Source organism: Drosophila rhopaloa, unplaced genomic scaffold (assembly GCF_018152115.1).
Source record: "Drosophila rhopaloa isolate 14029-0021.01 unplaced genomic scaffold, ASM1815211v1 contig_185, whole genome shotgun sequence".
Taxonomy (NCBI): Eukaryota; Metazoa; Arthropoda; class Insecta; order Diptera; family Drosophilidae; genus Drosophila; species Drosophila rhopaloa.
Genome location: NW_025335067.1, coordinates 217,927 through 240,240, shown reverse-complemented (window position 1 = coordinate 240,240; position 22,314 = coordinate 217,927). Strand labels below are relative to the sequence as shown.

Below are 22,314 nucleotides of genomic sequence, written 5' to 3'. Positions count from 1 at the left end.
ATAAGATCATCACAAGAAATCGATTGGCGATAACTGCATCCCAAGACCACAAGCTAGAGTTTTTTTCTGAGGTCGATCTGGTCACACTGCCCAACGAGTTCGCTCCGGCGCTTTCTTTTTCAATGGTCTAAATTTTCTTTAATTGCTCTATTTACGCAAGTGAAACGAATCGATGCAATCGCCCGAATCCGGAAACATTGCATCCTAGGCAACTCGACCGCAACAGAATTGCGACCCGTGGATTGCATCACAGTGCGGGAAATGCAAAATAGGCGACCATCTGTGCGGCGATCGGTGGAAAACTCTCGATTTTACAGTGGGCGCCCAGCCAAGGACGACCTAGAAACGCCCCAGAAAGTAGCACAGGTGACATCACCATAGAACACCATGATACACGTCGGCGAGAACTCATGGAATCTGCGGATCTTCATCACGGATCTGGCCCTGGAGAAGACTATGCGCGTGCGCGGTGATCAGCATATTGGGGGCATCATGCTGCAGTTGGTGGATCCGGAGAATCCCAAGGACTGGTCCGATCACGCCCTGTGGTGGCCGGCCAGGAATGTGTGGCTCAGCAGAACCAGATTGACCCTGGACCAGTGCGGTGTCCAGGCGGACAGCCTGCTGCACTTCACGCCGATGCACAAAATACTGCGGTTGCAGCTGCCGGATCTGAGGTATCTGGATTGTCGGGTGGATTACTCCGTAAAGACCTTCTCTGCGGTGGTCAATCTCTGCAAGCAGCTGGACATCCGTTACCCGGAAGAGCTTTCCCTGTGCAAACCGCTCGAGGCGGAGCACCTGAAGCGCAACTTCGCCCAGGTGCCGCACCAGAAGCGAGTGGCCATCGCCGAAGCGGATGGTACCTCCTACCTGCAGCCTGCTGCAGACACCAACTCGTTTGTGCCCATCAGCACTTCGTTTCACGGAGATGGCGGCAGCACTGGCAGCCTAGACAAGCCCTCCGCCCCGGGATCCTTCTTCTGTGCTCCTCTGTCGCCCCACAATCACAGAGCACGCTCGCCCATGGCCCCGAACTCACCATCCCCGGGCACCTGGAAGCAGAGCCAGCTGGGCTATGCCACCTATGATTCATCCTCTTCAAGCCTTGGCGACTTCCAGGAGAACCTGGCCAGCTCGCCGCCCACTCCCTGCTCGGAAGTCCGTGCCCTTCAGCTGCGCCCCAAGTCGCTGGTGGAGAAGGCCCGTCTAAATGTGGGTTGGCTGGACTCATCACTGTCCATCATGGAGCAGGGCATCCGGGAGTATGACACGCTGTGTCTGAAATTCAAGTACTTTACCTTCTTTGACCTGAATCCCAGATGCGACCAGGTGCGCATCAATCAGCTGTACGAGCAGGCCAAGTGGAGTGTTCTCAACGAGGAACTGGACTGCACCGAGGAGGAGAGCCTGATGTTCGCCGCCCTACAGTTCCAGGTGAATCATCACGTGGACGCCACGCCCCAAGCTGTGGACTCGGGCATTGAGACTTCCAGTCAGGAGAACGATAACGACGATGAAATCGATTCGGCCCTCAACGAGCTGCAGATCACACTGGAGGGTCCGAATGGTGGCGGAGATTCAAGAAACATCACACGCATCCCCGAGCTATCCGACTATCTGCGGTATCTAAAGCCACAGAGATTCACGCTGCGCGGCTACAAGCGGTACTATTTCACCTACCGCGATCTGCATTTGCATTTGTTCAAGAGCGCCGAAGAGTCGCGCCGCGCAGCTCCTTCCATTAGCATCAATCTGAAGGGCTGCGAGGTCACCCCGGATGTAAACCTCTCGCAAGGCAAGTACGCCATCCGACTGGAGGTGTCTCCGAATAGTGGACACGGACCCAACAGCGAGGTTTGGGTGCGCTGCGAAAACGAGCAGCAGTACGCCAAGTGGATGGCCGCCTGCCGATTGGCGGCCAAGGGAAGATCCCTGGCGGACAGCTCGTACGAGAGTGAGGTGGATGGCATACTTTCGCTGCTGCAGATGCAGCGACCTGTGCATGGAGTGCACGTGAACATCGATCCGCGATCCGTAGAAGCAGTAGATTACCTGTCGCCCAAGATCCTTCGTAGACTATCCAACAAGGCAGTGCAGCGAATACTGGAGGCCCACGCCAATGTGCGAGAACTTAATCCCCTTGACTCCAAACTGAAATACATCCAGGCCTGGCGATCTCTGCCCGACTTCGGAGTCACGCTGTTCATCATCAAGTTCGATGGTCATCGGAAGGAGGAGCTGCTGGGCGTGGCACACAACCGCATTATGCGCATGGATCTGAGTTCAGGGGATCACATCAAGACCTGGCGTTACAATACCATGAAGGCGTGGAATGTAAACTGGAACATTAAGTGCATGATGGTCCAGTTTGAGGACGAGAACGTGGTCTTCTCCTGCCATTCTGCCGACTGCAAGGTAGTGCACGAGTTTATCGGCGGCTACATCTTCATGTCGATGCGGTCCAAGGACAACAATCAGACGCTCAACGAGGAGCTCTTTCACAAGCTCACAGGAGGCTGGTCCTAGGATTCAATATTAGTCGAATTTAATGGCAGCCAGTTTTAATTGTTTGAATTTTGTAAAGCAAAACAAATGTTTTTATTGTTAACCAACTGATAGACTCACAACTTCAATGCAAAACGTGTTTTTACGTTCATTCTACCGTTTAATTCGTTGTTAACTAATCTTGTTGATGATTTTTAACCACGAAAATCGCTTGCCAATGGCCTTTTTGCCTACCCAACTCTTTAACAGACTTACCTGTGGCCTTAGCAATGTTTTACTATGACTAACTTTTAAGTATATAATAAATAAATAAAATCCTACCATATTTTAGTTAGTTGTTTAATGAGTCTTTGAACGGGATAAATGGATTATGGGAACAACCCCAAATTAAAATTTACATTCAATGTTGTAAAAGTGGTAATATGTTTTAAATTGTCAAAAAACAATGAAATCTTTTAGAGTTAAAAGCACATCAACAAGAGTAAGTCACAAAGTTTTTATGCATTACAAAAATAATGTGTAAGCGATCAAAATAGGTATGGCCATAAAACTAGGAACATAGACTTTTGTTCTTTTAAGTTACAAGTTCAAATTTCGCGCCGATCAGCACTTTCTTATCGTAAAGTTTTTAAATATCGATATGAACCCTCGATACTTTGACGATCGCTCAGTGCACATCTCTGATTTGGCGCCAGCTTTGTTGAATTGTCATGGAAACGAAAGTAACATTTTAACATTGATTTACCATCAAACTACAGCTTCCAAATCAAATTAAGTGTATTCCACTTGAATTTCATATGATTATCGTTGGCTTATCCTGAATTTGGTCACCCTAGGACATGGAAAAGGCAGAGGAAACACCAATTTCCCGCACGGCCTACGAAGTGCAAAGAGATTTCGGCTTCAGCAGCGGGCTGCGTTCGGAAATTATTTGGGATTCGTATGTTATGCAATTGACTAGGCCATATAGTTTAACTTATGTTTAACCAACCAACTCCAGATTAGCCCCTGATCAGGGGGATGTGCTCAAGCAAAAGATAGAGAACATCATTCGCGGCGATGATGCCGGGAATATCAAAGCGGTGCAAAGAAAGCGGGATCAACTTTTCCGAAATATTTGGCAGCAGCGGCGCTACACCAATGGCACATTACTGTCCGCCATAATCTACGTGCTGGTCACTCAGGAAGCGGATCCGGAATTGGCGTTGCAGTCCACCAAATACAGCTGCCATCCTGTTTTTCGGACACGTCGCTGTATGAAGGGTGAGAATAGCGCCGCTTGTTGCATGATCTTTTTGGACGAAAATGCCCGTGTGTATTCCAATTGGGAGCAATACGTTTTCCGGAATACCTTGCCCAAGGGCCTTATGATTGCCCCTAGCCAGGGCATCTACACCTTCCACTCCGATGGCGATGAGCCCGGCGTCCAGTTGATGGTTCATCCAACGCCAGCAGCGCGTGGCCGGTACCGATTACTCAATGCCGGTGACAAAGTGGCCACTGTGGGTGGCCTGGTGGCCAGTGTTCCGGTTGCAGCTGCTCTGGCAGTGCCCCTAGCCGCTCCCCTGGTTATTGCCGCCACAGCTGTGGGCGTGGCTACCGGTGTCTACAGTACCCTACGCTCGGCCTCCCATCTCATCGATAGGCGAAGGCATGGTCAGTCCACCTCCATTACGGATGGTGAAGCACGCAGCTCCTGGTTGGGAGTGGCGGGTGGCGTGGTTGGTCTGGGCGCTACCGGAGCCACAAAAGCTCTGGCCACAGCTGCAGGTGCTGGCTACAGAGTAAATCCTGCTGCCCAGTTGGCCGTGAAGGGCATAAATGGAGCATCAGTGGTCATTTCCGGGACAGGTGTGGTTAATGGGGTTTACGATTTGTATTTGGTAAGTTGGCTCGATTATTGGTAGTCCAATTACATTTATTTCCTTTTTCTTTTTTTTTTTAGAAAATTGGCGATGATCAGGCCTTAAACAGCTTGGACATGCTGCAGATGGCCTCGCACCTGGTGATTTTTACACACTCCATCAACAATATGCGCATAGCTTCCAAGGCCACCAATGGCTCTTGCTTAAGACGAGCACTTCGCAATCAATCCAGGTTTCGCAAACCATTACCTTTGACTTTAACCTTTATTTAATTGAATCCTACCTGTCTTAATAGAAAAGTCTTCGATCGCATCTCCCAGGAGTCCGTTAAGCTGCACAGTGAATCCGGCCAATTTGATATTGTGCGCACCCTCAACGAAATTCCCTTTAAGGAGGCACTCCTCAGCCTGCACACTATAAACTCACACCTGAGTCAAGGACTCGCAGTGGCCACCACTTTGCTGCCCCAAATTGTGAGTCTGGGCAGTGGCGGTCAAATGCTCGTCAATCTGGAGATACTCGCCGAAAAGTTCGGAGGAAAGTTTGTGCAGCACATCGGAAATCTTGCCAGTTTTACCGACGTTTTGGAGGCCATGGCCAGATATTTTACCGATCAGGCAGTGCAGTTGCTTATGCAAATGACCCGCAGTTTTGTGGATCAAAACGTGGATTCCATTGATCGCACATTGAATACGTTTGTGTCCACAGAGACGGTTCTCTATCGCATTCTGATGCACTGCGTAACAACTTTCGACAATTTTGGAGAGGACTTCCTATTGAGCCGCCGCGAGAATATATTGTTGGTGGTGTCCAAGTACTTTCGGTCGCTGGAGCCGATTGGAGAGAACTGCCGCAAGTACAAATGCTCCGTTTGCAAAGGCGTTTACTATATAAGTTCAATATGAGCCGATTCTCTGAATTAAGCTGTCGTTCAATTTATATGCCATGTTTTTCCGTTTCCGCTAGTCAGTTCTGTTTTCTAGACAATGGAGAGGCTTTGAAAGTCACACTAGTTTCGTATTTTCAGTTTTAGTATTGATTTTTATGTTCCTGATCCCTCGAAATTCTTTGTTATTTAGGTTAAAAAGAAACTACATTGTGATTCCTAGTTTTTTATAGAAAAAAGCTTTGTCAGCCAATGGAAACCATTGATTTAAACTAGTAACGATCTCTCGAGACCTTTTTAAGACTATTTATGAAATCCATGTCAGAATGTTTTTTTAGTTTCGTATTTTTAGTTTTAGTATTGATTTATATGTTCCTGATCCCTCGAAATTCTATGTTATTTAGCTTAAAAAGAAACTACATTGTGATTCCTAGTTTTTTATAGAAAAAAGCTTTGTCAGCCAATGGAAACCATTGATTTAAACTAGTAACGATCTCTCGATACCTTTTTAAGACTATTTATGAAATCCATCTCAGAATGTTTTTTTTAATTTAAGGGTCCAATGACAATGTGTCGTCTAAGGTGAATGTGCTGTGAGATCCTCTGGATAATTTGAATAACAATTATATTTATTTTTACGACTTATAAAAACTATATAAATTTCAATTAAGAGAATCAGTTTCCGTATTCGATTGTTTATTAGCTTACTATCTAGGTGTATAAATACTGTATATGAATTCGTGTCCCTTGCAGAGGGCACAATTAAGGTACTCTATAAGAGTGAGCGCGACTTGCAGAATGTACATCTAAGAACTAACTTTAACTATGGACGGAGTCAGATAACGCTGACCAGATGGCACCGACGTGGAGCATCAAACTGGAGCTCGTTTAGCAGAAGAATTCCTCGTCGCACTGGGTATAGCAGCAGTAGGGGATATTATTATAGCTCACGCCCGAGTGATCCCTTTTGAAACGCTGTTTCTTCTCGTGGTGCAGCTTATTGGGCTTGTAGCGCGGAAAGATGTCAAGTTCGCTGAGGAGGTTAAAGTGCTCCCGAGTCACCTTCAGATAGCCACCCTCCGGATAACTGCTTCGTCTTATATGATGGTGCTTGTTGTGTGTTTTGCCGTCTGAAAAGGTCGGAAAAAGGGGGAAACGTTGCGAGTGAGTAAATCGATCTTGAACCTGCGCCTTGAAGTCGGTTAACTGTTGCATCGGAACTGCTTTATGCAAATGCGCTTATTAATTCCAATCTACACACTTTAAAAACGTGTTTTCTGTATGCAGTTCCGAATGCAATTGTCGGGTTGACTGACACTCTGACCTTATTTAGTTGCTAATTATATTTTGTGTTCTTTTCCTTAAAAATCTATTGACTATATTGTTAATTTTTGAAATTTTGAGTAGCAGATATTGTTGACAAATGAATTTAATTATTTGTCGATAATGGACAAGTGTTTTTTTAAATTTTAAATTATAAAGATCTAGCAGATACTTACATCCCAGACGGTTGAGATGGTGATGGTGGTACTCGATGGACCTCCTCTCTCGGCGGGCTCCTTCGTCCTGCTGGAACAGGTGCTCGCATGCCTCCATCGCGAACAACTTCATTTTCTCCAGGGAGCAGAAGCTGCCCGATGAGGTGCCCAGCAGGCAGCAGACTCCGATGACCAGCAGCGTCCAGCGGCACAGATTGAACTGCAAGGGAGGAGAAAATAAATTAAAATTAAGCAATCGTGAGAATGAGTTTCCAAATTAAACACCCAACCGGCCTCCGGCGCCTAATTATAAATCGCTGACGCTCAGAATTTATCGCATAAGTGTTACAACGATCCTCTAACCGGCTGCACTCTGCTCTGCCTTGGCACCTGAACCTAAACTTCGGATTGGTTCTCTGGACTTTTGGGACGAATCTGGATAATCCACTTTGGCTGACGACAGCTGGGATGTCCGGGTGACGTCGCCAACTCCCACGCACCGGCTTAAGCGGCCATTAATTGGGTCAATATCGAGTCAAGATCGAAACATAAACTGGAGCGCATTTACAAGTCGACGCGGCCAAATGGTAAAATTTAATTGCCGCTTTTAATGACCGAAACTTCCCCGACATTACAGAGCTGGAGTGGAAATTATGTAATGCGCCTCGCAGGTAGGCATTTCCGTATTTTGCGGTGACAATCTGTTTAGCACTCGATCCAATATAAATCCGAGTCGGAATCGGTATCGGTTCGGGCATTATGCTTGAGCCAGTGGAGAACAAAAGCGCATTTGTTTATATTGATATTTTTAGCTGACAGCCTGTTAATTGTACACACCCACTTTTTTTATTAGCTAATTTAAGTAATTACAGTGGTGTTTTCTTAGAGGACCTTAATAAAGTCTGGAAATTTTGGAACTAAATAATTTTTTGAATATCGAAAAAGGACAAATTCTTTTTTTTGACCATTTTTAAAATATCAGTTAATGAAAATAAAATAATTAAAAATTAAAAGAAATTAAATAATTAAAAAAAAATAATTATTCAAAAATTCTGAAATATGCCTTCTGAGTAACTGTTATAAGAACCTATAATTTTTATAATGTGTATACTATTTAACAAATTTTTCAAAATACTCTAAAAACCCTTTGAAAAACTTTTAAAACATTCTAAATAATAATAACTTCCAAAACTGACTGAAAATTACCCACTTTTCTCATTGATTCTACTTATTATTTAATATTAACAATATTTAACTTACCTTTGAACTCATTTTAATTCCGTTCTAGGATCACAATTCTTGTTAGATCACAATGGCGACTTGCCAACTTGTCAGGCTGCAACAGTACGTATACGTGTTTTTTTGTTTGGCGGGCAATTCCGTCCGATCGACGTTACCTGATAATCACGAGTGGCGAGCGCACAATGAAAGCTCACACTCAACCGCTTAGCTTTTATACGCGCTTCAAAAATTGAGGATCGGCGCTTCGGATCGGCTCAGGTTGACTCGGCTTTCCCAGGCTCTCGACTGCCCTGCCGCTCTTTAATTTGAATGGGGGTGAGAGAGCGGCTCGGGATTTTCGATTTTTGGGATCGGATCGGATCGGGATCCGTCCGTTCGCAGGAGTTTTGCGTAAGCGCCGGCAAGGCACGTCAGGCCTTCAGAAATATATAAGTTAAATGTTTTTTTTTATCAATGGAGTACGGAACGGACGTCAGACTTTAAGAGTTGGCTTCGGCTTTGGCTTTTATAGTTCCATGGCGCCGCCTCCAAAACTTAACCAATTTCAACATAATTGTTTTTTCGGACTCTGTGACTCATTGCCCAGCCACAGCCACATGTTGTGCTGCTCTTGATGGCAAATACACATGGCAAATACACAAAGTCTACAGTCTTATCAAAACACCTTGGCAATGTAATAAGGTAGTAATAGATTGTTGCGAGGGTCGAGCGTGACAGTGAAAGTTTCACATAGACCTTGTTGCCGGGGGGTTCCAACCAGGGCAACGCACTTCTTGATAAGTATGCTAGGTTCGCCCACATCTAATAACCATTTATTTATGGGCATCCATAAATATGTTTAGTAGATCCATAAAACAATTAACATTTTTTATGGAAAGTCTAAAGATTGACATTTGCCAGCAGAATATTTTTTTTCCTAAAGATCCATTGTTATGGATTTAAATTAGTCAAATCAAGATAATTGGGTTTTCGTTAGAATAAATGCCATTATTAATTTGTATAAAAAATCAAAACATGCTGATGCACTCAAAATTAAATTATTTAAGGCAAGAACCAAATATATATTTCTTTAATAATTAACACAATTGGTTTTCTGAAGTTGTGTTTAGTTAGTAATATTAATAGTAATACATTTATTAATTTACTACCGTTTACAACAATAGTTAAAGAAAAAGGTAAAAGCCGATTTCAAATTAACAAATCTTCAGTAATTTAAACTGAAACCGAACAGTTTTCTAGTCATTTAAGATTATTCTAGCAAATGGTAAAAAGTTTATCAAATACTAGTTTTTTTTAACGAATCAATGAAGAAAGGTTTGGCTTATTAACAAATTGCTATTGGAAATCAGACGTAGTAGTCCAATAGAAAAAAGTGGAGCAGGAAGTAGTTAACATGTTTGCATTCTAGCTGCAAATACGGGTCGGATGTAAATAATCCGACAATCAAAAGTTGTTCAAGAAACAGGATTTTGACACTCATTTCCAAATAAATGTATTAATATACTTTCTAACCTCTTTAAGAGGATGAGTTATATGACCTATTGTGTGAAAACATAAAATTATTAAATTTCAGGTTCCAGGCCAATTGAAACGAATAAATTTGAAAGCTTAATGATTAAATTGCTGAATAAATATAATTTAAATTTACTTATAGCGGTATTATTTGAGTAGACTTTGGTTGCTAAAATAACAGGTTCTATTCCCAAGCACAATTTAAAAAAAAAATGTTAATCGTTTTAAAAATAACTTTTGCTTCAGTTCATAATTAAAAGTAATGAAATATAAAATAAAATGTTATTTTAATTGTTTCTAGGTGCAATGTTAAAAACCTCCAGTTACTGTTTTTCTTATATGCAAGGTTCTGGAAGAAAGCGAAAGTGGTGGAACTTCCACTCTCGTTTTTTTCGGCTGTCTTCGTGCACAGCCCTCTCACTTGGGACCACTTTCCCTTTTCCTCGCCCAGTTGCAGCATCATTGAGGAGCACTTAACGGTTGTTCTGGATCGGGCGTCATCATCGTTTGTTCTAATTTTATCAGATCACTTGTGTTACGTTCTTTTAGGTATTTTTAGCCGCTCTCTCGGTCAATGCACACTTTCGGCCGACTTTTTTATGGGTTCAGATCGTTACGTTTCGGTTTCGTTTTCAGATTCGTTTCGGTATCGGTTTTGTTTCGTTTTATTTGTTCGCTTTCGTTGCATTCCCGCATGCGGAAATGTTTACCAGCCCCCGTGGCGTATGCGCAATGCTGCGATGCGCAATTGCATTTCCACGCCATTTCGCACGTATCCTTGGGAATGTGCATTCCCGTGCTCGCACATCCGATCCCCAGAATAACGGTAACGGGCACGTTCTGGGAACCCCGACTTGGGTTCGGAATGCGAGTGTGGGTAGAACTCTTCTTTTTCTTTTTTTCTGTTGGTATGCGGGATTTAATTGGTTCGCCACGGGCTCATTCATAAATACAATTTCACAACCTGATTTTAAGAATCGCGCCACTTGCGCCATGTCAACGATCTCCGCCGATGCCCCTACCTGGGCATCAAATTCACAACTCATTATTAACAAAAAAAATCAAAGCCAAAAAAGAGCCGAAATACAACAAAAACCCAACGGAGCTTAAACCGCAAACAGGTTCTGCTTCTAATAGAATCGCCGGCCATCGACGATCTGATATTCGTGCAGTCTAGACGACAGAATGGGCATTTGGGTCCTTTCCTTGGCAACAAGAAAAGAACAGGGAATGTCGCTACGTCTTCCGAGAAGTTCCGATCTGCTGTGGAGTTGGTCCGGATGGGGGGGGATGAGGCGGAGGAGAGGACGATGGTCGATGGACGGATGGACAACGGACATTAGAGGACCGCTGGCAGAGCGTGTGAGCTAGTGTTTTTGTTTTGATGCCCAGATCTCCTGTTCCTTGAACCGAGGGCGAAAGTGGTGCGTCACGTCATCTCCGGTGTCTGACTTTGCCGGCAGCTTTGTCGTTCACCTTTGCCATCCTCATCCAAGACCTTCTCCTCCTGCTCTACCTCGTCCTTGCCCCCCCCTCACCCAACTCCTTTGGCATGCCGAAGGGTTTTTCATTTCATTCGCCGTGAGTTCAAAAAACTCTGCGATTACCTCGCTGCGATCGCATTTCAAATTAGAAACTCTTTTTTGGGGGTTTCATGGTTTCATAGCACATGGACAACAATGCTTCTTCATTTTGTTAGGGGATTAAAAAATAGTTCATAAGATTTTATTAGTCGTCGACACATCATGCATAGCCTTGGATTTTGGAAAAAAATTGTTATACCTTAAAAACTGATTATTGCAAATTTTTAAAATCCATTATCCTTAATTTCAATTAAAATTAATGAGCTATGAGATGTGATCTCCTTCTGAATGATTCACTATGTTATTCAATTGATTTAAAAAAGCTCTTTATTAGTTATTAAGAAGCATCTTAGAAATTGTATAAAAGTCCTTAAATTGTATAAACGAAAAAGGTTGAAAGATTATAATACATAAGGAAATACTCTGTGATCTCCAATTTGAAAAGACATTAGCGCTCTCTTATTTTGGGCCACTAACGAAATTTTGGCTAACGTCACAGATCTACGTGGAGTGACGATAGTGACTCATGGTTATACCATGATTATTTCGTCATGACTGTTAATGAATAAATAATAGCTTAGCAAGAAAACATAAATCATGATCGACTTTAAAAGTGGTACAAGAAAGAGAAGCCGCAGCACATGAGTAAGATGCCAGGTAAAATCTCCAGCAATGAAGATTTTATCATGAATACAACTCTTCCGATGTGTCAATAAGTCAATTAAACATTTTAATGCTAAGAATCTCGAAGCATGGATTTCTTCAGGATTTTTAACCTATTTTGTTCATGTACTAAGAACCGCCAAAATTCAATATTTAAAATGTTGTCTATCTAAAACAATCGATAACTGATAAGGAATTAAAAATCGAATAGGGCATCGGAGTGTGTACAGCTCTAATCAGCTGTTTTGTGCCGCATAATCCTCCACAGAAATGTTGGCCGCCCGCAGATTACTACGAAAACTGCGTATTTCCGGGACTCTAAGCTGGTCCCGATGGAGCAGTGATGCCGCTAAGGCCAGCACGGAAGCTTCTGCCTTGGAGGGCAACGCGGAGAAGCGCCAGCAGCTGCTCAACGAGCTGGCGGAGCCGCTGGAGCAGAGAAGTCGTCCCTCCATTGATCCAAAGGAGACGGCTGTGATGCTTTTTCCCGGCCAGGGCACCCAGTACGTGGGCATGGGAAAGGACCTGCTCCGCTTCCCGGGCGCTCGCCGCATCTTCGAGCTAGCCAACGAGGTGCTGAAGTACGACCTCCTCAAGATTTGCCTGGAGGGACCACGTGAAAAATTGAATCGCACGGAGCACGCTCAGCTGGCCGTGATGGTCTCTTCGCTGGCGGCCCTGGAGCAATTGCGCGAGGAGCGGCCCAAGGCCATCGAAACGTGTGTGGCTGCCGCCGGCTTTAGTCTGGGCGAGATCACCGCCTTGGTGTACGCGGACGCCCTGCCCTTTGACAAGGCCTTGCGACTAGTCCAAGTGCGCGCCACTGCGATGCAGGCGGCATGCGATCAGGCAGCCGGAGCCATGGCTATGACGCTCTACGGACCAGATACCAATCTGGGCGAGGAATGTGCCCGTGCGCAGCAGTGGTGTTTGGACAAGGGAGTGGAGTCGCCCTACTGCGGCATCGCGAACTACATGTATCCGCATTGCAAGGTGGTGGCCGGCAATGTGGAGGCCCTCGAGTTCCTGGAGAAAAACGCCAAGACCCTCAAGATCCGGCGGATGAAGAGATTAGCTGTGAGCGGCGCCTTCCACACCCCACTGATGCAGAGTGCCGTGGAGCCCTTTACCAAAGCCCTAAAAACAGTGCGCCTGCAGGATCCCGTCATCAGAGTGTACTCCAATGTGGACGGAAAGCCCTATCGCCATGCTAAGCACATCCTTAACCAGCTCCCAAAGCAAATCGTTCGACCTGTCAAGTGGGAACAGACACTCCACGAAATGTACGAGCGCAGGCAGGGCGTCGACTTTCCACGCACTTTCGAGTGCGGTCCTGGAAAAGGACTTGTTCAGGTTCTGGAAAAAGTAAACGCCAAGGCAGCGCAATCCAGTTTAAATGTTACAGCGTAACCTTGTATAAATAACCAGTTTGCTTTTATAAAAATGTATATTTTCTTGGCTAAAGGAAACAAAAAACGTTGAAGTAATCGGCCTGGGGCAGATCCTAACTTTTGTCGTCTCGCGATCGCATGCGATGTGCAAAGGCAGCGCCCTTGTTTTTGCGGAAGCTTTCGAAGGGATCGTGCATATTGGCACCCACGCCCTGCGGATTAGAGTGATTAGGCATTGGCTTTCTGGGGAATAGTCTTCTTTCATTACCTTGTACATTTCGCGACGATCGCGCACCTCGCCACCCGAAATGGGCGTGTCTATGCCCTGATTCTTTGAGCCCAGTCCAGTGCCAGTGCCCGCCCAGCCCATTTTCATTAGCATTTGGTGCCCCTTGTTTGATTCCTCGATGAATTCTTGGGGTTTGGCAAAGGTACTTCCCCTGGAAATGGGAAAATAGTTAATTATTATGACTGCCTTTAACTAGTATTTTACTATGGATCTAATATGAATATAAAGTTTATACTAAAAAGATAAAATAGTTCAAATTATTCTTATACTTACAAAAAGCTCGGAGGGGTTGGAGATCTGTCACGATCAACACGTCTTAGGTTTGTGTTGCTGCCATTGTTACTGTTGTTGGAATTGGAATTACTACGCTCCGCTCGATTCTCCCGGTTGTTATTCATGCTGCTGCTGTTGTTCTCTCTCTCGTGTCGAGGCGATCGATTGCGCCCCTTGCGATTGCTTCCACCGCCACCCCCACCGCCCATCCTGTTGCGGTTCATTGGTGGCGGTGTTGAGGAGCGCTCCACGGATCGGGATCGGGACCTGGAGCGAGAGGGCGATCTGTCGCGATGAGGCGGCGTATTTGAGCGGGAGCGACTGCGACTCTTGGATCTAAATAGAAAAATAGAAATAACCATTAGTGATATCAAAAATTACTATATCTTAAGACACATTTCTTAGTCAAATTATACTACAAAATTATTATATGGGCAACATCATTTCCCAAATTACTTGATGGAAAACTTACTGGATTTGAAACTTACCGATAAACTCGCTTGTTGCTCTTTTTGGGTAGGACTTTTTCGAGCACAATTGGACTGGGCGAACGCGACTTTTCTCGAATGCCATCCTTGATTTCCTCCTCCTTTTGCTTTCGCGCCGCATTTTTTACCTTGTAGTACTCATAGAGACCAAGCTTTTCCCAGCCCTCACTGCAAAGTAATTACTTTATTAGTATCGCCCAAGTATCCTTGACTGAGTTACTTACTTATCCCTGGGTCTATCATGCGAGGGTGCGGAATAGAAGGCATTCAATGCATTTGTTAGCCGCTCACTTTGCGGCGCTGGAGCTGGCAGTCGAATATCCGCCGGATCTAGAGCCTTATAGTTGTAGTCCTCCAGGCGAATCAGAGGCACCATTAGGCCCGCTGGCAAGTCGTAGTAAGGCGCTGTAGGTATTTGCGGCTCTCCGATGACCACGGGTTCTCCAGATTCTCCGTCGCCTAACTGAGGCGGCTGCTGGCCATCCTCCAATGGACCTTCCTCGGGTTTTTTTGTTATAACCGCTCGAATGGCTGCATTGAGCACATCCAGGTCCACTTCCGGATCAGCATTTGGTTGTCCAGGTCTGACCAGATTCTGGGGATAGGCAGCCATTGGCTGTTGCTGTTGTTGTTGCGGCTGCTGCTGCTGGATTTGGTTTTGTCCTTGCTGTTGTGGATCATCGGGATGGTGTTGCTGCTGATGCTGCATCTGTAGGCACGCCTGAATTGCTGCACTGAGCACGCCCAGATCAACAGGTGGTTCATTGCCGGACCCCTGACCCTGCATTGGCGGAAACGGCCCCGGTTGTTGTTGCTGCTGCTGCTGCTGATGACCCATTGGCCCCTGATTATGATGATGCATGGGTCCGGCAAAGCCTGGCGGTGGTTTTGACATGTCCGGAATGAAAAAGTTCGGTCCCCGCGGATCCGCAAAGGGGTTTCCTGATGACTGCTGCTGTTGTTGCTGCTGCTGCTGGTGGAAGTTACCACCCGGATACATATTATTCCCTGCCTGCTGATCATGCGGCCCCTGATTATTCATGTGCTCGCGGTCACCCGGCATGGGTATCCGGTGGGACATAAGCGATGGTATATTCTTCTGCTGCTGACCGCCCGGACTCTGATGTTGAAGCATATGTTGTTGCTGGGTCTTCTGGGCCACCATTATCTGCTGTTCCAGGTGCTGCCCCTGCTTCTCGAGTTGGGCAATCTGCTGGCTGGCATGCTGAATAAATATCTGGTGCTGTTTTTGGTAGCTGAAACAACAGGGTTAGAGTTAATTGAACTAGATGCTGGGAATCTTAGCCACCAGGTTACTTACTTATCCAAAGTGGCCTTTGTGTTCTGCGCGTATTTGGCGGTTATATCATGGTGCGTGTTCTGCAGATTAGTTTTATACTCCTGCATGGACGAGTCCGGCGACTGCAGCTTTGAAATGACGCAGGCATCGAAGAACTTAGCCTTGGACTCCCACAGCGATAACAGCTTGGCCAACTTCTGGCGCTGGTCGTTACTGGCAACTGTGGGTTGAGATAATACCATTAAATATCCAAAACCAATAGTTCGAAGGGGAAATACATACTCAAGTCGGCGCTGCAGAACATCGGAATGACGACGTTCTCGAGGCTGTTCTTCAAGTCATTGATGTTCTTGCGCATGCTGTAAATACATCGTTGCACTTAGGACTGAGCTCCTCGCTAATCTAATGTCTTGTGTCCTAGGTCAGAGGTCACGTGCGAGTGTTCAGTCCAGTTCTGTCCAAGTTGTACGACTTAAACTAACCAACAAAGCTTGGTAACTGCTTAGTGGGTTAGTTATTTTGGCCTAGGTCTTTTAAATACTATACTATCACTACTAGATTGACTGGGCGAACTTACCAGTGGTGGAGTATATCATTAACTAAATATATAAGATGCAATTTTTGCTGAAACGTTGAACCATTGACCAAAGCCCTAAAAATAAATTAACAAACGAAAAAACATATTTTTCTAGTTTTTTGTATGCACAACAACATTGCCAAAAGTACTTGTTGTGCAAGTATTATGATTTTTGTTAGTTGGTCGTCTTTCTTTTTGAATTTTGATTTATGTTTTTGTCCAATAATTTGTACTGTTTAATGTTTGTGTGTTGTTGTGCGTGTTTATGGTTAAGCTTATTAAGTAAAATGATGATGTGTATAGGTGTGTGGCCCTAGCTACAAGACTTCCGGATCTGGGAACTACTCATGATCATAACATCTTTCGAAAACGAATCAACGAATCAATCTCGAGCCTCTCTTGGGGGAGTCTCAATCGCTCAATCGATCATCTCTCGCTTGTTTTTCGATATTTCGTTTTTGTATGTTTGGTTAGTATTTCACTCGTTGAAAGAAAGAAACACAATTTAATTAATACATGTTGCAGGATATTAATTATAAAACTGAGGCATACTTCTTTAAAAGATATTGTAAAACGACATTGATTTTTGCGCTGTCGGTTGAATGCTGTAAAATCCAGTTCTTGCCTAAAATTGCAATATCAAACGGGTTACTCATATTGTCATTGTCACTGGCGATAATAAATTAGGATTAAAGATTAATCAAAAAGTAGTATGGATTCATTTAGTGTGTGTTTTGTGCGGAGCAACAAAAATCAGCTCCTTTAGCTTAACGTATGGCTGATTACGAGACTACAAACAAGCAATAATGAAATCCAGCCGGATCTCCGAACTCATATTTACCTGCAGAGATGCTGTCCTTGGTGCAGGACTCGATGATCGGCTGCAGGACGCCATCAAAGTCCCTCAGCACAATGCCCTGTTCGCCGGCCATCTGCTCCTGCTGCGCCGTCTGCGCCGCCGCAATGGCTTCCTCGATCTGCTTCGTCTTTTGGTTCATCAGGGCCTACAGGTTGGTTTCGTTTGGTTGGTTGGTTGGTGGTGCGATTTAGTTCGGATGCGTTGGTGTGGTTCGGATCGGATCGGATCGTATCGGTTTGGTCATTGGGCACACAAATTTATTTTCACAATCATATTCGCATTTGCGATTTCGTATTCAAGTCGACAAGCGTATCAAACAAATTTGATTTTGGGATTTGTTTTTTGGTTTTTAAACAGTTTTTTGTCAGTTGGTATGAAGAGTGGTTTGATTGGTAATTTTTTTTTTTTGGTTTATGTTTCAAAAAATACAATAAAGCAAAAATTTAATGTAGCATTGTAAATTGTTAATTCAATAGTTAAAATAATAGCAAATAGAGTTTGTAGTTTGGTAATGCTGAAAGTACACTTTAACTTTATCTTATCCGTTTTTGGAGATCAGGGACTGAGTAGATTGTAGATTCCCTTCAGGGAAGGGACCAGAACAAGAACAGATATTTTTAGGAATTCGTAAAAAATAATTTGTGGGTCAAGAAGGAAATTGCAGTGAATGCATCTGAATTCTTATTTTCAAAAAGTTTGGAATTCAAAATTTAAAAAATGAACAGGTTGGTTCGGTTTAACATTAAATGTTTTATCCAATTAGTAGCCCAATTTAGAATTTGGCAAGTGTGGTTAAAGTTCAACATTTTTGCTAAGGAAACTGACTAAAGTACAATAAGACTTGATCATAATGTTTAAAAAAGGGAAATTGTTTTTACTAGGGGAGGGGTGCCCTTAAAGCTCTTAAATTTCGGTTTTTTAAGTATTCGAAATTAAATCTTACTGGAATAAAATATGGACTAGAATATATAGTTTGGGGCTCGTCGCTTTGCTCGCAAGAGCAAATAAAATTTACACGTTGCAACTAATTGTCTACCTAAGAGCTTTTCTTTTGGGATAATTTGAATGTATTCAAACAAAATAAATGCTTAGCTCCTGACAGAAGAGGCCGAAGATCAAAACAGTAAAAAGGGTGATAATACGTAGTAAGCTTTTCTTCAAACACTTGAGCTGCTCTAATCTCTCAGAAAATGCTTGCAAGGGTATATAGTGTAGACCAGTCGTTGTCAACTTCAAATTACCGTGTGCTGTGCGGAGAGATTCGCTTCGGATTGCTTTATCTGTTCCCGCAGCGTCTTCTGCTGCATCTTGATGGCGTCCAGTTGGGAGGTAAGATTTACGGCCATTGCACTGCCGTTGGCCTGCTGATTGTTTGGCGGTCCACCGTTCCCGGAGTTTGGAGGCCAAGAATGCTGCGCCTGCATATTGTCTTGTGTGTTTTCTGGCGGGTGCTGCTGCTGCTGATTGGGTGGCGGATAATGGCCAGGTGGCTGGGATTGCTGCATTGGCGGCGGATGTTGCATGTAGTGGCCGGGTGGTCCACCCGGTGGCAGTTGTTGGTTCAGGCCCTGCTGCTTGAGCACTAAACGAAGGGAGGTCATGAGAGTTATTAAGGGCTTTTTTGGACGATTTCAGATCCCACTTACGCGTCTGTTCAGCTGCCACCCTAAATTGGTAGTAGCTGGCAAACTCCCCGCCGTAGAGGAACTCGAACTTTGGGTTGTTCTGCTGCTTCTGCTTGGTTATGGCCTCGAATTCCGGTCCATTTCTGGCCACAAACTCCGCCAGCTTGTCTATTATATTGCGTAAACTGGCATCTGTAAGGAGTAAGTTTTGCATAAAATGTGAGCATATCAAAGGTTGTGCGCGCGCGTGTGTTTGTGTGCGTGTGTGTGTGCCTATATATGTGGGCACTGCGTGTACGCCTCTAAAAACGCAATAAAGCCTGTTCAAATTTTACTACATACCACGTGGCGGCTGCACGTCCATGTTGCTGCTCTTTTTAAACACGCGTCACCTTGTTAGATATCCAAATTCATTACTTTTTGCAATTTTCCAGCGGCACTTTTCACTGCGTCTTCTTCTTTTTCTTAATAGTGTGCCCGAATCTGTGCAATCTCAATATACCAAATTGCCACACTCGACACTAGCACCTAGAATATTAAGAATGATTAAAAGTTTGTAGACCTTGTCGGAGTGTAAAAAAGTTCCCGCTTTAATTAGCTACTGTTATACACCGACTTTTTTATAGAAGTTAAATCCAAAAACAAATTGAATATTATAATGCCGGTTACAGCAGAGGTGTCAACTTCTCCACAGCTTCTACCGGCTGTTCTGCCTTCACATAATATCGCATAGTAATAACATCACGCGACCATCTCTAGTTCTGTGCAGTATAAAATAGTTTTTTACGGCACGTAAACAAACCGAAACTATAATTTTAGCCAGCGCGATTGCCACTTTAAAATAATCTCCACGTCTGTAATTAATGCAGCATCCAAGAAGGCATGACAAATCCATTCCATAGGCCGACCACTCCGCGGACAGCGTGGCATTAAATTACACGGCCGCTGTCACATAATCTCGAGATAGCCACTATATAGTTTGTATATACACACACATTCGTCACCCGATGGGCAGCAGAATGGCCGATAATACGGGGAGCGTTATCACCATTAATGGTGGTCAGTCGGCGGGAAGCTCCCCGCCTTCGCAGCGGAAGTCCTCCTCGTCGGAATCTCCACCAGAAATGCGAATCCTGTGCTTCGACCTCACCTACTACAATCGCACCACCCAGTTCCTGCTGAGCTGCGCGGGCGTCTTTATCCTGTACATCCTGTACGGCTATCTGCAAGAGCTGATCTTCACCGTGGAAGGATTCAAACCCTATGGATGGTTCCTTACACTCGTCCAGTTTGGCAACTACATTATCTTCGGCCTGGTGGAACGTCGCCTGGAGGGCTATCGGATAAGCGGTGGATCCTTTTGGAACATTGAGCCGGAGCCACGTCGCATTCCCATGAAAACGTACCTGGTTCTGGCTGCCCTCACCCTGGGCACAATGGGTCTGTCCAACTCCAGTCTGGGCTACCTGAACTACCCCACCCAGGTGATCTTCAAGTGCTGTAAGCTCATCCCCGTCCTGGTGGGCAGCATCCTCATCCAAGGCAAGCGCTACGGACTGCTGGACTTTGCGGCAGCCACCTGCATGTGCATCGGATTGGCCTGGTTCACGCTGGCCGACTCCCAGATGACGCCCAATTTTAATCTGCTGGGTGTGGCCATGATTTCGGGAGCGCTGCTCTGCGATGCGGCCATCGGAAATGTCCAGGAGAAGGCCATGCGGGAGCACAAGGCGCCCAGCAGCGAGGTGGTCTTCTACTCCTACGGCTTGGGATTCGTGTATCTCTTTGTGATCATGCTGGTTACCGGCAACTTCTTCAGCGGATTTGCTTTCTGCCTGGAGGTGGGTAGAAATAGAGATCCCTGATATATGTCTTAATGTTTTCCCCTTTTCAGCACCCCCTGGAGACCTTTGGTTATGGTTTCCTGTTTAGCCTGTCTGGCTACCTGGGCATCCAGTTTGTACTGGCGCTGGTGAGGAGCAGTGGTGCTCCCATAGCTGCCACAGTGACCACCGCTCGCAAGGCTGTGACCATAGCTTTCTCCTTTGTGCTCTTCAGCAAACCCTTTACAATCCAGTTAGTATTTCTTTAAATACACCCGAATCTCTTTTTAACCATCTCAAATTCCCAGATATCTGTGGTCTGGCCTTATAGTTGTCCTGGGCATCTATCTCAACGTATACAGTAAGAAGAACAAGCTGACAATTGCCGACATCCGGCAAAGATTGAAGCAAGTTGGAGCCAAGATTGCCCGCTCGCCGAGTCGCAAATTTCTCATCGAAGTTTAGTTTGATACCAAAAACATGATACAAATTTTAGTCGAATTGACCCAACTGTTTTCTGCAAGAAAACTAATCACTATAATTACTTAATTAAACGCTACACAACTCCGAATGCTATCTGTCCATATCGAACTCCATAACGCGCTTGAAGAGATCTTGTCGCTCCTTGGCGGATGTCATCTGACCCATGGCTCGGTCCAGGAACTGTTTCTGGTGGCTGACAATGAACTTGTTGCACTGGATGATGGTGGCACCAATATAGAGGGTCCTAAACTTGGCCCGAACATCTCCAATCTAGAAAAAAAAGGTGGTCTTGTACCTGGCTTAAGTATATAAAACTGAGACCTACCAATGTGATCAGGGGCAATATGCTGGAGACAAATCGTTGGCCGCGATGCAGGCAGCGTATAATGGCAATTTTGGTCCGATCGTTGATGTACTTCACCCGGAATCCCTGCTCGATCATTCCGAGGCCGTAGACTCCGTGGTATTTTTGTACATTCTGCAGCAGAATTTTGGCCAGGCTGTGATCGTTGAGTCGCAGTGTTTCGGTGGGTGTATAGGGCACAATCTGCACCGCTATATATCTATTAAATGACGGTTTAATTCATGAAAATTAAATTAAAGTCGGTAAATATTTACCTATTTTTAATGCGAACCATTTCAGTGTGCCCGTATCCAGCTTCCGCCTGAAATACCTTGGAATAGGCAAAAAGCAAAGACACCAACCGATAGCTTTTGCGGATGTAAATTAAGTTATCGATCATTTTAATGCAATATCTAAGTATAATTTGAATTTAAGTTTTGGCGGTTAAATTCAGGAAACGGTTTTGTCGAGAAAACATGAAAGTGTTAAGAAATTAAAACTTTGTTTTATTTAAGCAGCGGGTAAGTAATAAATACACTATCTTACAAAAAACTGTTCCGAGTCCCCAGGTGTATTAGGAATACCAATAATGATGTTTGTAACTTTGTTTTTGGAAAAAAAAAACAATTTTAAAAGTAAGTCTTAAAAATATGAGTGTGTGTTCATATGTATTAAAAATATACCCTTGAAAATATTTGAAATGCATTCGTCATACGCGGTTTTCAATTTAAATATTTGTTTTTCATTGTGACGGAATGTTTTCGTTGCAGTCTAAAAGTGTAAACAAAGTGAAAACGCTTTTTTTGGCCAAGTAATGAACTCCATAGAGTATATATGTGGACAGCATTCCCAACTGCGATGTTCTGGACGTGCGATGTGGAGCATTGCTCCATGCTTTGCTCGAGTGACGATTTCTCCAAATCGCGCCTTATTGTCGTGCATCTGGTGGCAGATACTGAACGCGTATCCATGTACATATACCACCGATGTTTTTGTTTATATGTGGACTCGGGGGACGCAGCGCAACGCATCGCATTATAGCAGGCTGGCGCACATATGCACTACCCTCGTCCCACTCCATTTGGATGCTCCATCCACATCCACATCCACATTCACCAACCAACCG

The 22,314-nt window shown here is 44.6% G+C and overlaps 7 protein-coding genes across 11 annotated transcripts; 4 read left to right on the top strand and 3 right to left on the bottom strand.

Annotated features, from left to right (window-relative positions):
- Positions 1-77: 77 nt before the first annotated feature.
- LOC108048817 (unc-112-related protein) lies at positions 78-2,922 on the top strand. The gene has a single exon (XM_017129717.2). The coding sequence runs from the start codon at positions 388-390 to the stop codon at positions 2,527-2,529; it is 2,142 nt and encodes a 713-aa protein (XP_016985206.1). The 5' UTR covers positions 78-387; the 3' UTR covers positions 2,530-2,922.
- A 275-nt stretch (positions 2,923-3,197) lies between these two features.
- On the top strand, positions 3,198-5,934 carry LOC108048830. 3 transcript variants are annotated; one of them, XM_017129743.2, is made up of 5 exons: positions 3,198-3,283; positions 3,345-3,448; positions 3,509-4,391; positions 4,454-4,605; positions 4,669-5,934. In XM_017129743.2, the coding sequence occupies exons 2-5, from the start codon at positions 3,348-3,350 to the stop codon at positions 5,276-5,278; spliced, it is 1,746 nt and encodes a 581-aa protein (XP_016985232.1). In that variant the 5' UTR covers positions 3,198-3,283; positions 3,345-3,347; the 3' UTR covers positions 5,279-5,934. The 3 variants fall into 3 exon arrangements, with proteins under 3 accessions (XP_016985232.1, XP_016985231.1, XP_016985230.1); XM_017129742.2 differs by having other exon boundaries at positions 3,213-3,230; positions 3,285-3,448; XM_017129741.2 differs by having other exon boundaries at positions 3,214-3,230.
- Positions 5,935-8,169, bottom strand: LOC108048831. Its single transcript, XM_017129744.2, has 3 exons — positions 7,998-8,169; positions 6,759-6,957; positions 5,935-6,389 (listed from the first exon to the last, which is right to left on the bottom strand). Exons 1-3 carry the CDS (start codon positions 8,007-8,009, stop codon positions 6,148-6,150), a joined length of 453 nt encoding a protein of 150 aa, XP_016985233.2. The 5' UTR covers positions 8,010-8,169; the 3' UTR covers positions 5,935-6,147.
- Positions 8,170-11,967: 3,798 nt separating this feature from the next.
- On the top strand, positions 11,968-13,181 carry LOC108048826 (probable malonyl-CoA-acyl carrier protein transacylase, mitochondrial). Its single transcript, XM_017129734.2, has one exon. The coding sequence runs from the start codon at positions 12,008-12,010 to the stop codon at positions 13,145-13,147; it is 1,140 nt and encodes a 379-aa protein (XP_016985223.1). The 5' UTR covers positions 11,968-12,007; the 3' UTR covers positions 13,148-13,181.
- LOC108048823 (calcium homeostasis endoplasmic reticulum protein) lies at positions 13,166-19,045 on the bottom strand. 2 transcript variants are annotated; one of them, XM_017129732.2, is made up of 13 exons: positions 18,882-19,038; positions 18,561-18,731; positions 18,156-18,496; positions 16,897-17,059; positions 16,608-16,680; positions 16,056-16,130; positions 15,761-15,837; positions 15,500-15,698; positions 14,403-15,434; positions 14,179-14,346; positions 13,691-14,026; positions 13,397-13,568; positions 13,166-13,340 (listed from the first exon to the last, which is right to left on the bottom strand). In XM_017129732.2, exons 1-13 carry the CDS (start codon positions 18,901-18,903, stop codon positions 13,242-13,244), a joined length of 2,928 nt encoding a protein of 975 aa, XP_016985221.1. In that variant the 5' UTR covers positions 18,904-19,038; the 3' UTR covers positions 13,166-13,241. The 2 variants fall into 2 exon arrangements, 1 of the variants encoding a protein (XP_016985221.1); XR_001769506.2 differs by lacking the exons at positions 13,166-13,340; positions 13,397-13,568; positions 13,691-14,026; ... (1 more) ...; positions 14,403-15,434; positions 16,608-16,680 and having other exon boundaries at positions 15,660-15,698; positions 18,882-19,045.
- A 215-nt stretch (positions 19,046-19,260) lies between these two features.
- Positions 19,261-20,933, top strand: LOC108048825 (adenosine 3'-phospho 5'-phosphosulfate transporter 2). Its single transcript, XM_017129733.2, has 3 exons — positions 19,261-20,380; positions 20,434-20,615; positions 20,671-20,933. The coding sequence occupies exons 1-3, from the start codon at positions 19,547-19,549 to the stop codon at positions 20,825-20,827; spliced, it is 1,173 nt and encodes a 390-aa protein (XP_016985222.1). The 5' UTR covers positions 19,261-19,546; the 3' UTR covers positions 20,828-20,933.
- On the bottom strand, positions 20,853-21,504 carry LOC108048827 (ribonuclease P/MRP protein subunit POP5). 2 transcript variants are annotated; one of them, XM_017129735.1, is made up of 3 exons: positions 21,464-21,504; positions 21,171-21,408; positions 20,853-21,115 (listed from the first exon to the last, which is right to left on the bottom strand). In XM_017129735.1, the coding sequence occupies exons 1-3, from the start codon at positions 21,481-21,483 to the stop codon at positions 20,936-20,938; spliced, it is 438 nt and encodes a 145-aa protein (XP_016985224.1). In that variant the 5' UTR covers positions 21,484-21,504; the 3' UTR covers positions 20,853-20,935. The 2 variants fall into 2 exon arrangements, with proteins under 2 accessions (XP_016985224.1, XP_016985226.1); XM_017129737.1 differs by having other exon boundaries at positions 21,171-21,400; positions 21,464-21,494.
- Between the last annotated feature and the right edge of the window lie 810 nt (positions 21,505-22,314).